This window comes from Plenodomus lingam (assembly GCF_022343315.1).
Source record: "Plenodomus lingam strain CAN1 chromosome Unknown contig_26, whole genome shotgun sequence".
NCBI lineage: Eukaryota > Fungi > Ascomycota > Dothideomycetes > Pleosporales > Leptosphaeriaceae > Plenodomus > Plenodomus lingam.
Genome location: NW_027093941.1, coordinates 426,466 through 441,811, shown reverse-complemented (window position 1 = coordinate 441,811; position 15,346 = coordinate 426,466). Strand labels below are relative to the sequence as shown.

The window sequence follows — 15,346 nt, the reverse complement described above, 5'->3', positions numbered from 1 at the left end:
GCAAGACCGTCGCATGTCTCCTGTCAGATGACAGGTCGTTTATCGGAAGCAGACTGTTTGGCAAGTTGCGGTCTGCATCACAACAACGGACTGCGAGATGCTCTTAGAGACCAAGTCCGAGCATCGTGCCACATGACCGAGATAGTCCCAGCTGAGCATGGTCAAACCTGCGGCCCTCGTGGAAAGGGTGGAAAGAAGTGGAAAGGGATCCTGGCTCCACGGTTCCATGGAGAATCGTGCCCTGCCCACGTGGATCGATCGAGGAGGCGTTCCAAGCCTCCAAGGCATCTTCCCTGAACACTGCGTCCATGCCATCAAGACAGTGTTGTTTATACCAGGGACAAAAAAGCGAGCTCACTTCCACCACTGAACGAAGACATCGCCTTCGAACCGGTGTAGTAGCTCGTAGCTCATGCTCTGACCTGGCGACTTTTGTAGCCATCTCGGGAAATCATGACTGCTTTCGAGAAAGGCAAAGTAATTCAACACGGGAAGCATAGGCCAGCAACGAGAAATGATTCGCCAAGAGCAGCACACCTCCGCGGACTGCAGACAAGCAAAGAAAACCTGACGGCGCGACGGTGTAAAGTTGGACTTGTCTTGTGTCTGCTCACAGTGAATGGCCAAGCAGGGGGCTATGCGGCGGTGCATCGCAAATTTCTCGCCGTGGCCGTTAGATGACACTGTCAACATGGCTCGTTTCTTTGCTTTGCCCTGGTCGTCGATTTCGCCGTTACCGGTATTGGCATTGGCAAAGGTTCCACGAAGCTGCAAAAAATGCAGGGAAGGGGATGCAGCTTCCGAAGCTCTCTTAGCTACGTTTTGTACTATACGCTGGTAGTGGCCTTGTACCCTGTGTAGGTAGTACAGCAAGCAGCTCTCGACAATGGGCGACATGTGCAAGGCGAAGTGTCAAGCGCAGCCCCGTGACATGTGTGAGATTTGTGACATGGACCTGTGCGACCTTCGATTCCCCGGGCCATGTGTATGTGCCAAGACGTCGTAGAGATCAGGACAACCTCGTCGGGATAACACAGCACATCAAAGTAGGCCGAGATCTGAACCTCAACTCAATTCTCACCTCCTCTCTCGAACAAGAGAACGATGCAGACAAATGTTGCACTTTTGCAACCCAACTTTTGGCCAATTCTGCGAGCTCTCACGTGCTAACCGAGACACCGAAACGAAGGCTGAGGCACCGAGCATGGTGTCGTGGCGTGTTAAAATGTCTCTACGTCACAACTCAGCCTCGCTGCTCCTCCACCAACACTGGCCATGCTTCTGCATATTCCCACAATTTAACTTCCATTCTCTGCTCTTCCGATTCTCGTGGTTCCCATTTCCCCGTTAACTTGATCCACCTCGGCGCGACGTCTCAGACGCGCACGGGAAGCCATGGTGGCGTTCACCTTGATTTTGGCCGCTCTGGCAACCTTTATCCTCTACCAAGTGGCCAGCAGATATAGGAGCCTCCAGCGCAACGTTGCGCTAGCCAAGAGTTCTGGCCTGCCTGTGATATTGTCCCCGTTGAATCTCTACAACATCTTCTGGCTGGCTACATACAAGATATGGACGCCATTGTTGCAAAAGTGTCTGCCAAAGTCGATGCAAGGCCTTTGGATGGAGTAGGTCTTTGGCAAATCCTTTGCATCATCACTTTACTCATTTGAACTACAGTCTCTTGCATCCCGAATGGGGTTACATCAGCGGCCATGCGCCCTTTGCGAAGCTAGGAATGGACGTCTTCATTGTTGCATCCCCTACCAGTATTAATGTCTATGTTGCCGATGCAGAAGCCATAACTCAAATCACTACGCGTCGGAACGACTTTCCAAAGCCACTAGAAATGTATGGCTCTCTCGATCTCTATGGAAAGAATCTCGTGTCTACTGAAGGACCGGACTGGCGCATGCACCGTAAACTGGTTGCACCAAGCTTCGGCGAGAAAAATAATGAGCTCGTTTTCACGGAATCCCTTCATCACGCACAGGCATTGTTGAGTCTCTGGGCTGGACGCGATGGACGAGGCAATCAGACTGTGGCCGATCCCTCATCCGCCGCCATGAACTTTGCCCTCTACGTCATTAGTAGTGCTGGCTTTGATGTTCGCGTGAAGTGGCCCCACGAGGAAGATCAGAGTGTTATGGAAAAGGATACTGGGAGAAAGTCGATGAGTGTGGGGTCTGATATGCCTGCGGGCCATACCATGAATTATCGTGAGGCTCTCAGCGAGCTACTTCACAACTTCACGTGGACTCAAATTTTATCTCAAAATTGGTTGCGTAAGTGGATTGTTTGCGAGTGATGGTATACATTACAAGTGTTGGACTGACTTTGAGCCAGTGAGATCTCCTATCAAGCTGCATCGTACTGTAGGAGAGGCCATTGGTGAATGGGGAAAGTACATGAACGACCTATACGAGATCAAGCGAAGTCAGGTAGCGTCTGGCGAGAGTAAAGGTGGCATGGACTTGTTTGACGCCCTCATTCGAGGCAGCGGAATCATCGACGAGAAGAACACGAAGATAACAAAGAGCGACCTTCAAGGGAATGCTTTTGTGATCATGCTGGCTGGACACGAAACCACGGCAAATACACTCCACTTCTCCATGATCTTTCTGGCGATGAATTGGGGCTCGCAGAAGCGGCTCCAGGAAGATCTCGACAAGATTCTCGAAGGCAAGCCGATCAGCGAGTGGAAGTACGAGGAGCATTTCCAGAAGCTTTTCGGAAGCATGACAGCAGCTGTTATGAACGAGACGCTTCGGCTACTGCAACCTATCATCAATATCCCCAAGTCTACGGCCCCTGGCCGACCGCAATCGCTTACTATTGGAGGAAAGCAGTATATGGTGCCGGGAGACGCTCACGTTTTCCTCAGTGCAGCAGTCCATCGCAATCCGAAATACTGGCCGGCACCACCTAACGCACCCTCGATCAATGGGGTTAAAGATGTCGACTGCTTCCGGCCTGAACGCTGGATTGTGGATTCAGAGAGCAGTGATTCTTTTGTTGATATCGGCTACGACGACGAGGATCTACGTGGACCTTCTGGCGAAGATACCTCGGCACAGTTGTTCAAACCTGTCAAGGGCTCGTACATTCCCTTCAGTGACGGCTTTCGCTCCTGCATTGGGCGACGGTTTGCCCAGGTTGAGATTTTGGCAGTATTGGCTGCAATCTTCACTCAATACAGTGTCGAACTTGCAGTCGACGACTTTGCTACAGACGAGGAGGTTGAGAAGATGCCCAAGGGCGGAAATGAGAGGAGGGAACTGTATCAAAAAGCTGTGGACAGGGCCAACTACTATATCAAGAATGAGGTGGCTACTATCATCACACTCCAACTACGTGGTGTATCTGTTCCAATCAGATTGATGAAAAGGGGTGAAGAAAGGTTCGCTTTCGATTGAGTAGCCGCATATTCAGTCCTCTGCATGAAGTAAATCCGACGATGCACATGAAATTCGATGTTTAGAGAGAAAATTGCGCTTGATGTCCTCCCGATGTATCTTGGGATAAATAGTAGCGATCTACAATATCAATTGAGCTTAGACGGATTTGTTGCCCCGCCATACGACATCATACTCGTTGTCTTACCCGGAGTCAGAGCTACACAGGTTCGGATACTCGGTCAGCATTCACCCAGGAGATTAATTAAATTGCCTCTGCACATTAAAGACTGTACAATCCTCTCAGACTACCATTCCTGTACCTTGGAAAGGAGAATTGAAACGACCTAGTACCCCCAAATAAACCACCATCCACAGCACCAACATGTCAACTGCATTCCCGCCAGAAGAGCTGAAGCAAGTCATTCAGGAAATAGCCACGCTCCTCAAAGAACGCAAAGAAACCATTTCAGTTGCAGAAACCGTACCGACACACCCTTGCAATCCTTCCATGACCCGCCTCTGACCCTCAAACACAGGCAGCAGGAGGCTTGATCTCGGCATCACTCCTCTCCTTCCCCGGCGCATCAACCTATTACAAAGGCGGCCTCACCCTCTACACACTCGAATCGCGAATCGCCTTTGCAGGCTGGACGGACGCGCACATCAAAGACTACAAAGGACCAACGCCGGTCATTGTCTCCGGGCTCGCAGAACACACGCGCAAGACGCTCGGTAGCACGTATACTCTCAGTGAGAGCGGGACTGCTGGGCCAACTGGCGGGCAGACTAGGAATCGTACACCGGGTTATTGCGCCCTGGCTGTGGCGATGGAGGGTAGGAAGACGGTCACGCGCGAGATTGAAACTGGAACTAGCGAGCGAGAGGGCAATATGGTCAGGTTTGCGCTCGAGGGGTTGAAGTTGGTCAGGGATGTTATCAAGGGGGATGGGAAGCTGTGATGTTGTAGCCATGGCTGGTCATGGTGGGTTGACTGGACAGGAAAGGATGCGAATATAAGGTGACCGTCCTTCTCACGTACAACAGCTGACGGCACATCCATCCTTCACTTTAAAGGGTTTCTAAATCCATTCGTCTAAGCGATGTTTCTAACCCCATCACTTCTCCAAGTTCGTTTCTTTCCTCCCTTTCAATCACATTCCTCGTTCTTGGCCATCCCTCTCTTTGATTATTCGCCACAAAGCCCACCTCTCCGGCATGTACACGCGTGGCTGCGGCATGGGAGCCACGCGAACTGCAACCGCTCTCAACGAATCCCCTCCCATACTCCTGATTTAGAGATATCTGCAAGCTCTGGACTCGTAGGCAGGGCCACCCGCGAGGCAGTGGCTCACTGTTACTATGCGCCGGGTTTATAAACATCACCAACGGTGGCCTTGTTTGAACTAGGACATGATACAAGACACCATGTACCGTGGATGACTGATGAAGGAGTTGCGAAGGAGCTTATGATGCTGGCATTGCTAGGTGCTCAGAGGGGTGATCTGAAGCGTGGGAATTGTTCGCTTCCATGCAAGTGTCCATAGAGAGCAGGATCGGGGTTCAGGATATGGGGTTTCTTTTTCTCCCAATTTTGACCTTTTGCAATGTCGAACATTAGGATGCCATGGGATTTTTAGATAGAGGTGGGATTAGGGCAATCGTGGATGATATGTCGTGAGTCAAATTGGCCACCGTTTGACTCATACATGAGGGTTGTAGCTCAAGCAAGTCCTAGGAAAGGTGGCAGATCTGGGGCTATCACACAGCGAGTCTCCGCGTTTGCAAAGCTCTTTGAAGTTACGGTCACCATCAATTGATATCCGCCATGGCTTTTTGCTGCGCTGATTGCACCTACACGCATCACAGAACTCTCACCTCTTCTTACTACTTTGACTGTTATACGTATTTTGACAATCAATCATCATTCGACTTCCACGAAGTCATCTGCCCACAACAAGCTCCAGCAATGTTACCTCGAAGCGATCAATTCTTACGTCCACCACCGCCACTTGGCCTAGAGTTTCCACCATCTCAGCCACAGTTCGTGGAACCACCGCAAGTCGCAGGAACCCAGAAAACAGTGTATATCATATCCTGGTCCAGCGAAAGAGTATACAATGATCCGCATGGCATGTCATCGCTGGATCGAGTGCTCCCCCCTCGCGTACCCGCCCTTTTCACAATCTGGTGCCAGAAATGGCGACCCCCTGTCAGTGAGATTTGCGAGATGTACTCTGGGGTGAGTCCGCAGGTGCAAGATGTCATCTTGGAAAGTCGGACCGCGAATAGGCACATGTAGGCCAGCTTTCTCACATGGTTCGTTGTAAACTCAGGACCAATATGCTAACGGCGCGTCCAGCAAGTATGCAGTTACCAAAATCATCAACTACCTCAATGCCGGTTATCACGTGGCACATGTACAGACGACGTGCCATGCAGGAACGCATCGCAGTGTTGCTACGGCGGAGATTATTGGGCAGGAGATGAGAAGAAGAGGTGTGAAAGTGGTCGTCATGCACCCGCATCGGAGGCGGCAGCCTGGAGATACGCGCTGAAGAAGTCCACCGGCGGTGTGTTGGTGGCCAGTAGTATCTTGAAACATTGAATGTGGACTACCTGATTCAGCCTTTGCCTGATCATCTTATGCCTTTTCTTTCTTCTGTCGCCGACTTTGTGCGCCTTCCTCGTCACCAAGATGCGCTAGTTAGATTCGTCCTCTCTCAACACTTGACTTCTTTCTTTCCCTTGCCACAACACAGTTTCCAACGTCCTTTCTTCACCCCATAAAATCTTCCCACACGTGCTGAGTTCGCAATGGCGGCCAATTGCAAACTGTACCACTGTTACTCCACGCGATACAACTGCCTTGGTCAACAATTGGCGAAGGCACACATGTGCCACCTCAGATCACTTCCAGAGCGGGCTCTCCCGCCCAAAGGTACAATATAATTCACAGCCTTACCCAAGCAAGCCGTCATCAATCCTATCGACTAGCAAACGAAGCCCTGCATGCACACGATTCCTAGATTATCCTCGTCTCACATCCTCGCGTACCTGGCTGCAGCTACAGTCAGACGCCTCGTTCAATGTCACTCATTTGCCACGGACGATCGGGACCAGAACATCCCCCTCATTGTCTCACCTGTCACCCATCCTGCGATACTCTTGTTCGAGTGAGACGGGCGGTACAACGATGCCTGACTTGCCACCAGGAGCTTCCTTACGATCAAACACGTCAAGTTGCGGTGAAGGCTTCGCTCAGAGCGCCTACTCGACTCGCCCTGGGGGGTATCAAAACCGCAGCTCAGAACTACGAAGCGGCACGATACGCCTTGATCGGGCCATATGACGGCGCCCAAATCGTCGACAGGCGCCACGTACACTTCGACATACCCGCCTTCAAGGCTAGAAAACGGTGTCTTTCATTGTGCGATGCCGGTAATGAGGAAAGACGGTATCATCCTGAAGCCGAGCGCCAGACACGACAACGTGCTACTCGGCATCCCTACAACGGTGACGACAAGGATCACACCGTCTACAGTGACTTTTTGGCCCACCAATCTAGACGACGCATCACATCCTCTGGCTCCGACAGGACCATCTACCGCCAGCCACCAGCAACCCAATCCACACTCATCACCAACCCTCACAAGCCTCCTGCCCACCCCTACAACACTTTACCCATGGTTCCACCTCCCCCGCCCCTGACTTTCCACCCTTCCCTTCCAACAGTCTACATCATAACCTATTCCACTACCACCTACCCCGACAACATCTCCTCCCTCCTAACATCCCAACTTCCCCCCCGCTCCCCCCCAATCCCCCACCTCTACACCATCGACGCCCGCCCCTTCACCCCTCCATCCCCCTCCATCTGCTCCTTCTACTCCGGCATCGCCCCACTCGTCCAAGACATCGTCTTGAAAGATCCGCGTGCCACCAAGGCTGTACGTCGCGCTGTCCGTGACGTTTTGCAGTTCTTCTACATCGGTGACGGAAACGGCAAGGGAAACGGCGGAGACGGCAATGGCAACAGCAACAAGGAAACGGGCTTAGAGTTGGCGCTCAGTGTGTGTTGTGTTTTTGGGACGCATCGGAGTGTAGCAGTTGCGGAGAAGATTGCGCAGGGGGTGAGGGGGAAAGTGGGGAAGAGCGGGGGTAGGATAAGGGTGGTTTGTAGGCATGTTTGTAGGGTTAGGGGGGTTGAGGATCCTTTTTGATTTTGGGGGGTTGGGGGGGAAAGATGTGGGGGAGGGAGCAGTATGTCGGTTGTGTTTATGTTTGGTTGAAAGGAGTACTCGGAGTCGGGTTTGATGATGAAAAGGAAAATTAGCATGGAAAGAGAAATCGCTTCTAATTTATTTATATACCGGTATTGCCTGCATGCTCAAAAAGGAAATGCTGAATACATTTTGGTACACAAGACTGACTGACTCACTTGCTAATATATAACAAACCCCATATTCCAGTCCCACCAACCACCCCCACTCCCCACCCTTCTTTCTCTCTCTCTCTCTCTCTCTCTCTCTCTCTCTCTCTTTACCACCCTCTCCCTCAAATATTCTTCTTCCGGCCAATGCTAGTATCAATACTGCCCAACACCCAAGTAGCCACAAACAAGGCAAACACACCAACACTAATGACAATCGGCTTCCTAAAGCCCGCCGCCCAGCCATATTCGTAACTCACCAGCAACTCCTTCTCCCGCCACTCGTCCACCAGGTTGATGGCCGTGAGGCTCAGCGTGGTGCGGCCCAGGGTGTCCATAAACGTCTTGTGCAGGGTAGTCTGGTTAGCGACAAGGGGCACCGAGGTGGAGAAGTGGACATTGGTTGCGCCTTCGGGGAGGATGACGCGGACATGGACGCGCTCGTAGCTGATGCCTTCTGCGGACCGGGGTCCCTCGAGAAAGGGAACTTTGAGGAGGTAGGTGTCCGAGGTGGAGAGTTTGCGGAGGTAGGTGGAGAGGTCTGCGTTCCAGCCTACGCGAAAGGAGTATTTCCATTGGCCGAAGACGGGGTACCGGGGTTTGAGTTCGAGCAGGGCTTCCTTTCTGCCAGGCCGGAAATTCGACGTCGACACGTTGCCGATGTCGTCGGTGAAGTAGGGGTCTACGGCTCCAGGGGCGAGGGGCAGTGTGAGGCCCTTGAGAGCATAGGTGGCGGGGTTCAGGTACGATTGCTTTTGCCATTCTACACGCGAGAAGTGGTTCTTGAGGGCCGCGCCTTGGTTTACGAGCCAGTAGCGCTCTTCGGTGGCGAGGTTGCCGCCCCAGTGGCTGACCTCGATATCGCGTTCGAGGAGGGTTGCATGGGTCAGGGGCTTTGTGTATTCGTAGCGCACGCTCACGGGCTGTTGGGCACCAGCGGGGATATTGGCAAAGGGACCGTAGGTGAAGGATGAGCCTTGCTTTTGTGGCGAGGCCTTGTTCTCGGTGGAGAGGTCGGCGGGCAGATTGGTGTAGTCGGCTACGTCAGCGTTGGGGAACTTGATCTTCGTCTTCTGGAGATCAGTGGTGTACGATGAAGGCGCGTAGGCGCTGAATATGTATTGGAGGTATTGCTGGTCTGACTGTCCGAGCTGGGCGGGGACGGGCTTGAGCGAGGAGAGGACGGAGTAGGTGATGGTGAGCGTTTGCTGGGCCTTGGGAGCGAGCGGTTCAGGGAGGTGGATGAGGTAGAACTCGGTAGAACTATCACAACAGGATTGAGTATTTGCGCATATCATGTTATGCCATTGCGCGAAAGGAAAACGTACCTGTCTTGATCTAGGCCAACGACATCCACTTTAAACTTGCCCTTTTCGACCGCCTTCTTGTCCCGTACCTCGAAGCCGCCAATCTTGGACAGTAAGCTGGCCTCGAATGGCAGATAGTATTCCGACTGCGGTTTCGAGTCAATGTTCTCAATGATGACATTGATGGTCTCTCTGGGGTACGCCTTGTCCAGATTGGTCGTCCGGACGAGATTGGCATTCTTGAAGACCTGCGGCGGCTTGAACGTGCTGGGGAGCAGTTGCTTGGATAGTAGTGGTTCCGACGTGTTTAGTTCGGCGCATGCGAAGCTCGAGAGTGCGGCGATGCAGCTCGCAAAGAGGGAAGTTGACCTCATCGTGGGCAGCAATTGAGCTATCCTTTCATCGATGAGCTCGCTGGTTTGGGGTGCAAGGATGGGACAGGTGTTGGGTACACCACGGAAGTTGTTGCTGTTGCGGTTGCGGTTGCGGTTGCTGTTGTTCACGCTCGACTTTCTATGCGTGCGCTATTGCGTCGTGTTCACATCGGAGTTGCTTAGACACCTCCGGCGCTAGGTCATGCCCCCATGCGTGTTTCACTAGGCCTCACCCCCCACGAACTCTCCACACCCACTTTACTTGGTCTGAGAATCTTCACGACAAGATGCGGTTGTTAGCCAGAGCCATTGGCAGACCACGGGTATTTCCACGAAGTCGTGGCTTGGCTTCAGCCTCTTCTGTTGGAAGACGACATTTGACCAACAATGGCTTCTTCCGTGTCTCAGAAGAGGTGCGTGAAGCTCTACACTCCAAAAAGCCCGTGGTCGCGCTCGAGACGACCATCTACACGCACGGTATGGATTCTGTGAGGCATACGGAACTTGAGCCAAGCTAATTGGCTCACCAGGCTTCCCATACCCCGACAATGTAGCCCTCGCATCCCTTCTCGAAAGCGTAGTCCGTACAAACGGTGGTGTCCCTGCCACTATAGGCATTCTAGATGGCGTCGCACGTGTAGGCCTGAGTCCAGAAGAACTCATCAGATTGGCCTCGTCTGCTGGGAAATCAGACACGCTGAAGCTCTCCAGACGAGACCTCGGCTATGTCTGTGGTATGCGCCTCACCAATACGCTGTTCAATGGAGGTACTACCATATCCGGTACCATGCTCCTTGCGCAACTTGCTGGTATCAAAATATTTGGCACTGGTGGCCTGGGTGGAGTCCATCGTGGCGCAGAGTCGACTATGGACATATCTGCGGATTTGACCGAGCTTGGTAGAACACCAGTGACTGTTATTTCTAGCGGCTGCAAGAGTTTCCTTGATATACCCAGAACCATTGAATATCTCGAGACAGAGGGTGTTGGTGTTGGTACCTTTGCAGATGGCCGGTCTGGCAATGTAGACTTTCCTGCCTTCTGGTCCAGGGATAGTGGCGTGAAGAGTCCTACCACAATAGCAAATGAGGTCGAGGCTGCGGCGATAATTCGTGAGTCTTCACCGGCCAAGGAAAAGGGCATCAGCTAATATCGTCAGACGCACAACATCAACTCCAGATCACGTCTGGTCTGCTCTTTGCGAACCCTGTGCCCACAGAGTTTGCCATTCCCAAAGATAAGATGGATGTCATCATCGAGGAAGCGCTACGCCAAGCTAATGCATCCAACATCTCTGGTAAAGACAACACTCCCTTTGTGCTTGCTAAGATCAAGGAGCTTAGCAAAGGCAAGAGCATACCTGCCAACCGAGCTTTGATCGAGTCCAACGTCAAGCGCGCCACCATTGTAGCCCGAGAGCTCGCCATTTTAGAGTCCAAACAAGAAGAAGCCCGAGGGTGAGCCGGACACTCTTGGTAAACAGTTATTTGCTGGCGCTGATGTAAGTATGTAGAGGTACTCCTTTTTTCACTCCACTTCGATCAAGTTCTGCTTCTACTGTCGATGACCTTTTGAGCAATGCATCTTGGTCAGGAACAACTACCCCTGCGTCTTCAATCTCAAGTGCTTCACCAAAGCCTGATGTGGTTGTAGCAGGTGCTCTCGCAGTTGACTTTTCGTGTGATTATGCTCCTTTTGACAACTCGACGAGTCACACCGACCCTGTACCACATACTTCGAACCCTGCAGTGATCAATCAGACGCTGGGCGGTGTAGCTCACAATATCGCAAAAGCTGTACATCTGCTCGGCTCCAATGTTCGTCTTCACAGCGCTGTGGGGGATGACTTGAGCGGTCGCGCTGCAGTCAGCCAATTGCTGGAGGAAGGCATGTCCACCGCTGGCATTGAAACACTGCCCAAGCCTGCACGAACAGCGCAATATGTCGCCGTCAACAACGCAAACAAAGATCTCAGCCTCGCTATGGCAGACATGTCAATTTTGGAAAACTTTTCACAAGAGAAGATCAGCACGACCATCTCGTCGACTTTATCATCTCAGCCTTCCGTCTTCGTAGCAGACGCAAACTGGTCTTCCACTGCTCTACACACCTGGCTTCAAGCCTTCCGCCACCCTTCCACAACCACGATCTTCGAGCCTGTATCAACTGCCAAGGCGCTGCGCATCTTCCCCTCCACATCTTCTATTTCTACCAAAGGAACCAAACCACACGTCTACCCCACCCCTCTTGCAGATATCATAACACCAAACACGTACGAACTCACCGCCCTCCACTCTCATGCCCTTTCAAACTCCCTCTTCGACACTCCAGAATGGTTCGCCGTCATCGACGCCCTCGGAATCCCATCAACAGGTCTCCGCGTGCCTCTTACCTACATAACAAATGCCGATCTCGTCGACCAAGGCATCCCCCAACAAGCCATCAAGCTCCTCCCCTTCTTCCCCACCATCCTCACCAAACTAGGCGCAAAAGGCGTGCTTCTGACCAAATTACTACCCGCTGGCGCAACCGAATTGACCAGCGAGTCGGAACGAGAATTTGTTCTCGCGCGGAATTGGGCTCCGGCCTCCAACAAGGAGGATGACGAGGGCGCCGGTGTGGGTGGACTGTATGTCCGCTTATTTGAGCCGGAGAGGGTGCTGGGCCCGGACGAGGTGGTTAGTGTAAATGGGATCGGGGATACATTTTGTGGGGCTGTCGCTGTGGGGGTGGCGCGGGGAAGGCGGGTGCAGGATGTGGTAGGGTTTGCTCAGCGGGCGGCGGGGATTAGTTTGACCAGTGTGCAGAGTGTTGGGATGGGTTTGAGGGGGTTGGATATGGGCATGTGAATGGACTACTCAGATGATGATGGGTGAGGGGTCGAAGGTAGAAGATGCCGATTAGTGAACTCCCATTGAAAGTAGAGAGATAAGAGAAAAAAACAGTGGCTTCTTTTGACATTTTTCACTTGTCAAATACATGAAGTCATGCATAGGAATAGACGAGGATGAGAAAAGGACAAGGAAGACACAAATGATGAAAACCTTCAAGTCATGCACCACAGAGATAGAACGATTAATTCCTACACCTATAGGTCTTGTGCAAAAGGACAAGAGAAACATGTCTATCTATCTATAGGCGAGATGCTGCCTATATACCTAGGGGATTCGGGCCAAGGGTAGGTTCAAGTCAGGGTGCTAGCCCTAGGAACCAACTCGGATCGTTAGTCGTGGTGACTATGAGTGGCAGAGTCGTTGCAAGGTAGACTTGATATCGAGTTAACAAGGACTAAGAGATAGGCCCTGTAAGAAACTTAGGGGTGTAATAATTACCATACAAATTACTATAGATTTGCATATAAATAGATAGAATACAGGGTTTCTAATCTCCGTGAGTAATGTAAAAGTATTGATTAAAGAATCTATGGAGCCCGCGAAAGGTGGCTCTACCGGTACCTACCCTACCCACTACCGGTAGTCTCCATTGGGACGTATCCCGGTCAACCCGGGATGGGGGGAGTCGCCAATGGTGGTAACGCAGTCACCACCGTCGGATAGCAGGTGGTATGGATGATACAGAAACAACAGTGAGCACCGCCCTAATTCCGCTTGCAAGTAGACCCACGGGTGAGCACTTTTACCGACTACCGGTACCATAGGATTTTCAAGAAATTAGTAGTTTGGCTAATTTATGCAGGTTACTTATCTTATGCTACCTCTGACCTGCCGGTGTCCTGGAGATGCCGACGGCGCTAGAATGGGGAGGTTCTATGTCATGAATCATGATGTTCCCGGAGAGTGAGGGAGCCAATGTATTAGCGTTGATTTTGATGGTTCAGCGCTTTCTGATGGGGCAAGCTTGAGCTCTACCGGTAGGTTTACGACTTTCGCGTAACTATCAGCTTACTTCATTACAGCTTAACCACCAAGGGTCAGTGTGCTGCTCAGCAAAATCGAACGGCCCTTCTAGATGAAAAGGAGAAAAGGAAGGATTCATCCGCCCCTAGTTATAAGCCTGCCATCTTGGTGAGCACACGTCATCCGTTGGCCTATTCTCGGCGCTTTGTGTTAGAGATGCGGAATCCACTTATCTTTTACCGCTCGCTGTAAGTGTAACGACGCAGGTAGGTAGGGCATCCGAAAGGTATCCTATACGACTCAAGGGCATATAGGAGTGCGCGTCTGTACAGAAAAGGATAGGATTCCTACACCTATAGGTCTTGTATAAAAGGATAAGAAGAATATACCTATCCTAATATAGGCGAGCTGCTCTCTATATATATTAACAAGTTAGGCCTTTATTAGGGCTAACTTGGCATAGAATAATAGGCGAATAATTCTGCACTATTATTACAAGCTCCTTCTATAGTAGCTTTATATAATCTAATAATTCTATTAAAGATTACTATAAGTACTACTTATAAGATTTTAAGGTAGTATAGGCTTATACCTACCTTTATATAAGTATTTTTAGGGTATTAAGTATTATTTACTTTAATATAGCCTAGGATAGCTTAAAGGAGGGTTCTTTAGCCTTTTTAGAGGTATAATATATTCTTTAAAGTATTATAAGGGCTTTAGAGATATATATTACTTTAAAATCTACTTTCTCTATTTCTATAAAAAAATATTAAAAGTGCTTTTATAAAAGATCTTTTATAGTCCCTCTTTTATTAATTATACCCCCTCCTATTCTTCTTATTATAGACTTAAGGTAGTTCTAGTTAAGGTAAATATGTATTAGGTACCTCTAATCTTCCTAGTAGTAAGCTATCCCTAGGAAGGCTATTAATAATAGAGGTATCTTTAGTATTATACCTTCTCCTAAGTTCTTATAGAGTATTTGTAGAAATTTGGATTACTAAGGTTAGGAATAATTTAGGAGATAGATTATTAGATTATCTCTACTATAATTAGACTTATATATATAGAGCTTTAGCTACCCTTACTAGAAGGTATATAATTAGTAAACCTTCCTTACTAGATGTTATAGACTGGCCTTAAGGGAGAATGCAATAAGCGTTAATAATAGTATTTAGTATCTTAAAGGAGAGATAAGCCCTCCACGCCTTTTTATAGGTGTCTAGTGTGTTTGCTTAGTAGGAGTGTTAGACTTAGTCTATCTTGTGTTAGACCTAGGCTTAGGTATAAGCCTAAGTCCTTTATATACCCCTAACCTTCCCCTATAAACTATTATAAAATTGTCTTTCTAGGGGTTTAGGGTTATATCTTTGTCCTCTATAATCTATATTAGGCTTTATTACTATATTTTTTAGTTTTATTATTATATCTTTATATTCCTTCCTAATTTATAACAGGCCTATATATTAAGTAATACGCGCGCGTGGCATCTATGCGCTTATTTTAGCACCCTACTATAAAAGTTCTAATATAGCTATCCTACCCTACTATAAATTTCCTAAACTTACTTTATTATACAACAGATTTTCCCTACTAATTAGCCCTTTCTCTAATCTTTTTCTATTAATCCTGCCTATCTAGTCCCTATTATATCTTTATCTATAGCTACTAGTGCTAGTAGTAGTAATCTACTATAAGGCGGTTAGACCCCACGCTAGGCCTACTAAGACAAGGTGCGTACTTCTAATATTCTCCTTATATTTCCTGTACTAACTTTTTATTTAGCATATATCTCCCTAAACCTAGTTACTTAGTAGCTTTATTATTTCTAGTAACTTAGATAATAATAAATATAATAGTAGCTTTATAAAGCTACTTCCCTATAATTAGTATATTAACTAGCTTTATCTCTTTAGTAAGTGTAACTATTAGGAGGGTAGTAGTAAGTTTCCCTTAATTTTTATTTTCTTTATAGCAAGTT

General features: G+C 49.5%; 6 protein-coding genes across 6 annotated transcripts; 4 read left to right on the top strand and 2 right to left on the bottom strand.

Moving 5' to 3' along the window:
• Positions 1-103: 103 nt before the first annotated feature.
• On the bottom strand, positions 104-897 carry IAQ61_006409 (uncharacterized protein; the record flags this gene model as incomplete). Its single annotated transcript, XM_066097172.1, has 2 exons — positions 104-442; positions 568-897. The coding sequence occupies 2 exons, from the start codon at positions 895-897 to the stop codon at positions 104-106; spliced, it is 669 nt and encodes a 222-aa protein (XP_065952649.1).
• A 115-nt stretch (positions 898-1,012) lies between these two features.
• Positions 1,013-3,413, top strand: IAQ61_006408 (uncharacterized protein; the record flags this gene model as incomplete). Its single annotated transcript, XM_003845245.2, has 3 exons — positions 1,013-1,625; positions 1,678-2,282; positions 2,344-3,413. The coding sequence occupies exons 1-3, from the start codon at positions 1,396-1,398 to the stop codon at positions 3,411-3,413; spliced, it is 1,905 nt and encodes a 634-aa protein (XP_003845293.1). The 5' UTR covers positions 1,013-1,395.
• Positions 3,414-3,777: 364 nt separating this feature from the next.
• IAQ61_006407 (uncharacterized protein) lies at positions 3,778-4,354 on the top strand (the record flags this gene model as incomplete). Its single annotated transcript, XM_003845244.1, has 2 exons — positions 3,778-3,876; positions 3,932-4,354. The coding sequence occupies 2 exons, from the start codon at positions 3,778-3,780 to the stop codon at positions 4,352-4,354; spliced, it is 522 nt and encodes a 173-aa protein (XP_003845292.1).
• An 866-nt stretch (positions 4,355-5,220) lies between these two features.
• Positions 5,221-7,615, top strand: IAQ61_006406 (uncharacterized protein; the record flags this gene model as incomplete). The annotated part of the gene is made up of 4 exons (XM_003845243.2): positions 5,221-5,690; positions 5,755-5,891; positions 6,155-6,333; positions 6,422-7,615. 4 exons carry the CDS (start codon positions 5,221-5,223, stop codon positions 7,613-7,615), a joined length of 1,980 nt encoding a protein of 659 aa, XP_003845291.2.
• A 334-nt stretch (positions 7,616-7,949) lies between these two features.
• Positions 7,950-9,505, bottom strand: IAQ61_006405 (uncharacterized protein; the record flags this gene model as incomplete). The annotated part of the gene is made up of 2 exons (XM_003845242.1): positions 7,950-9,087; positions 9,153-9,505. The coding sequence occupies 2 exons, from the start codon at positions 9,503-9,505 to the stop codon at positions 7,950-7,952; spliced, it is 1,491 nt and encodes a 496-aa protein (XP_003845290.1).
• A 287-nt stretch (positions 9,506-9,792) lies between these two features.
• On the top strand, positions 9,793-12,354 carry IAQ61_006404 (uncharacterized protein; the record flags this gene model as incomplete). The annotated part of the gene is made up of 4 exons (XM_003845241.1): positions 9,793-9,982; positions 10,036-10,617; positions 10,665-10,962; positions 11,019-12,354. The coding sequence occupies 4 exons, from the start codon at positions 9,793-9,795 to the stop codon at positions 12,352-12,354; spliced, it is 2,406 nt and encodes an 801-aa protein (XP_003845289.1).
• Between the last annotated feature and the right edge of the window lie 2,992 nt (positions 12,355-15,346).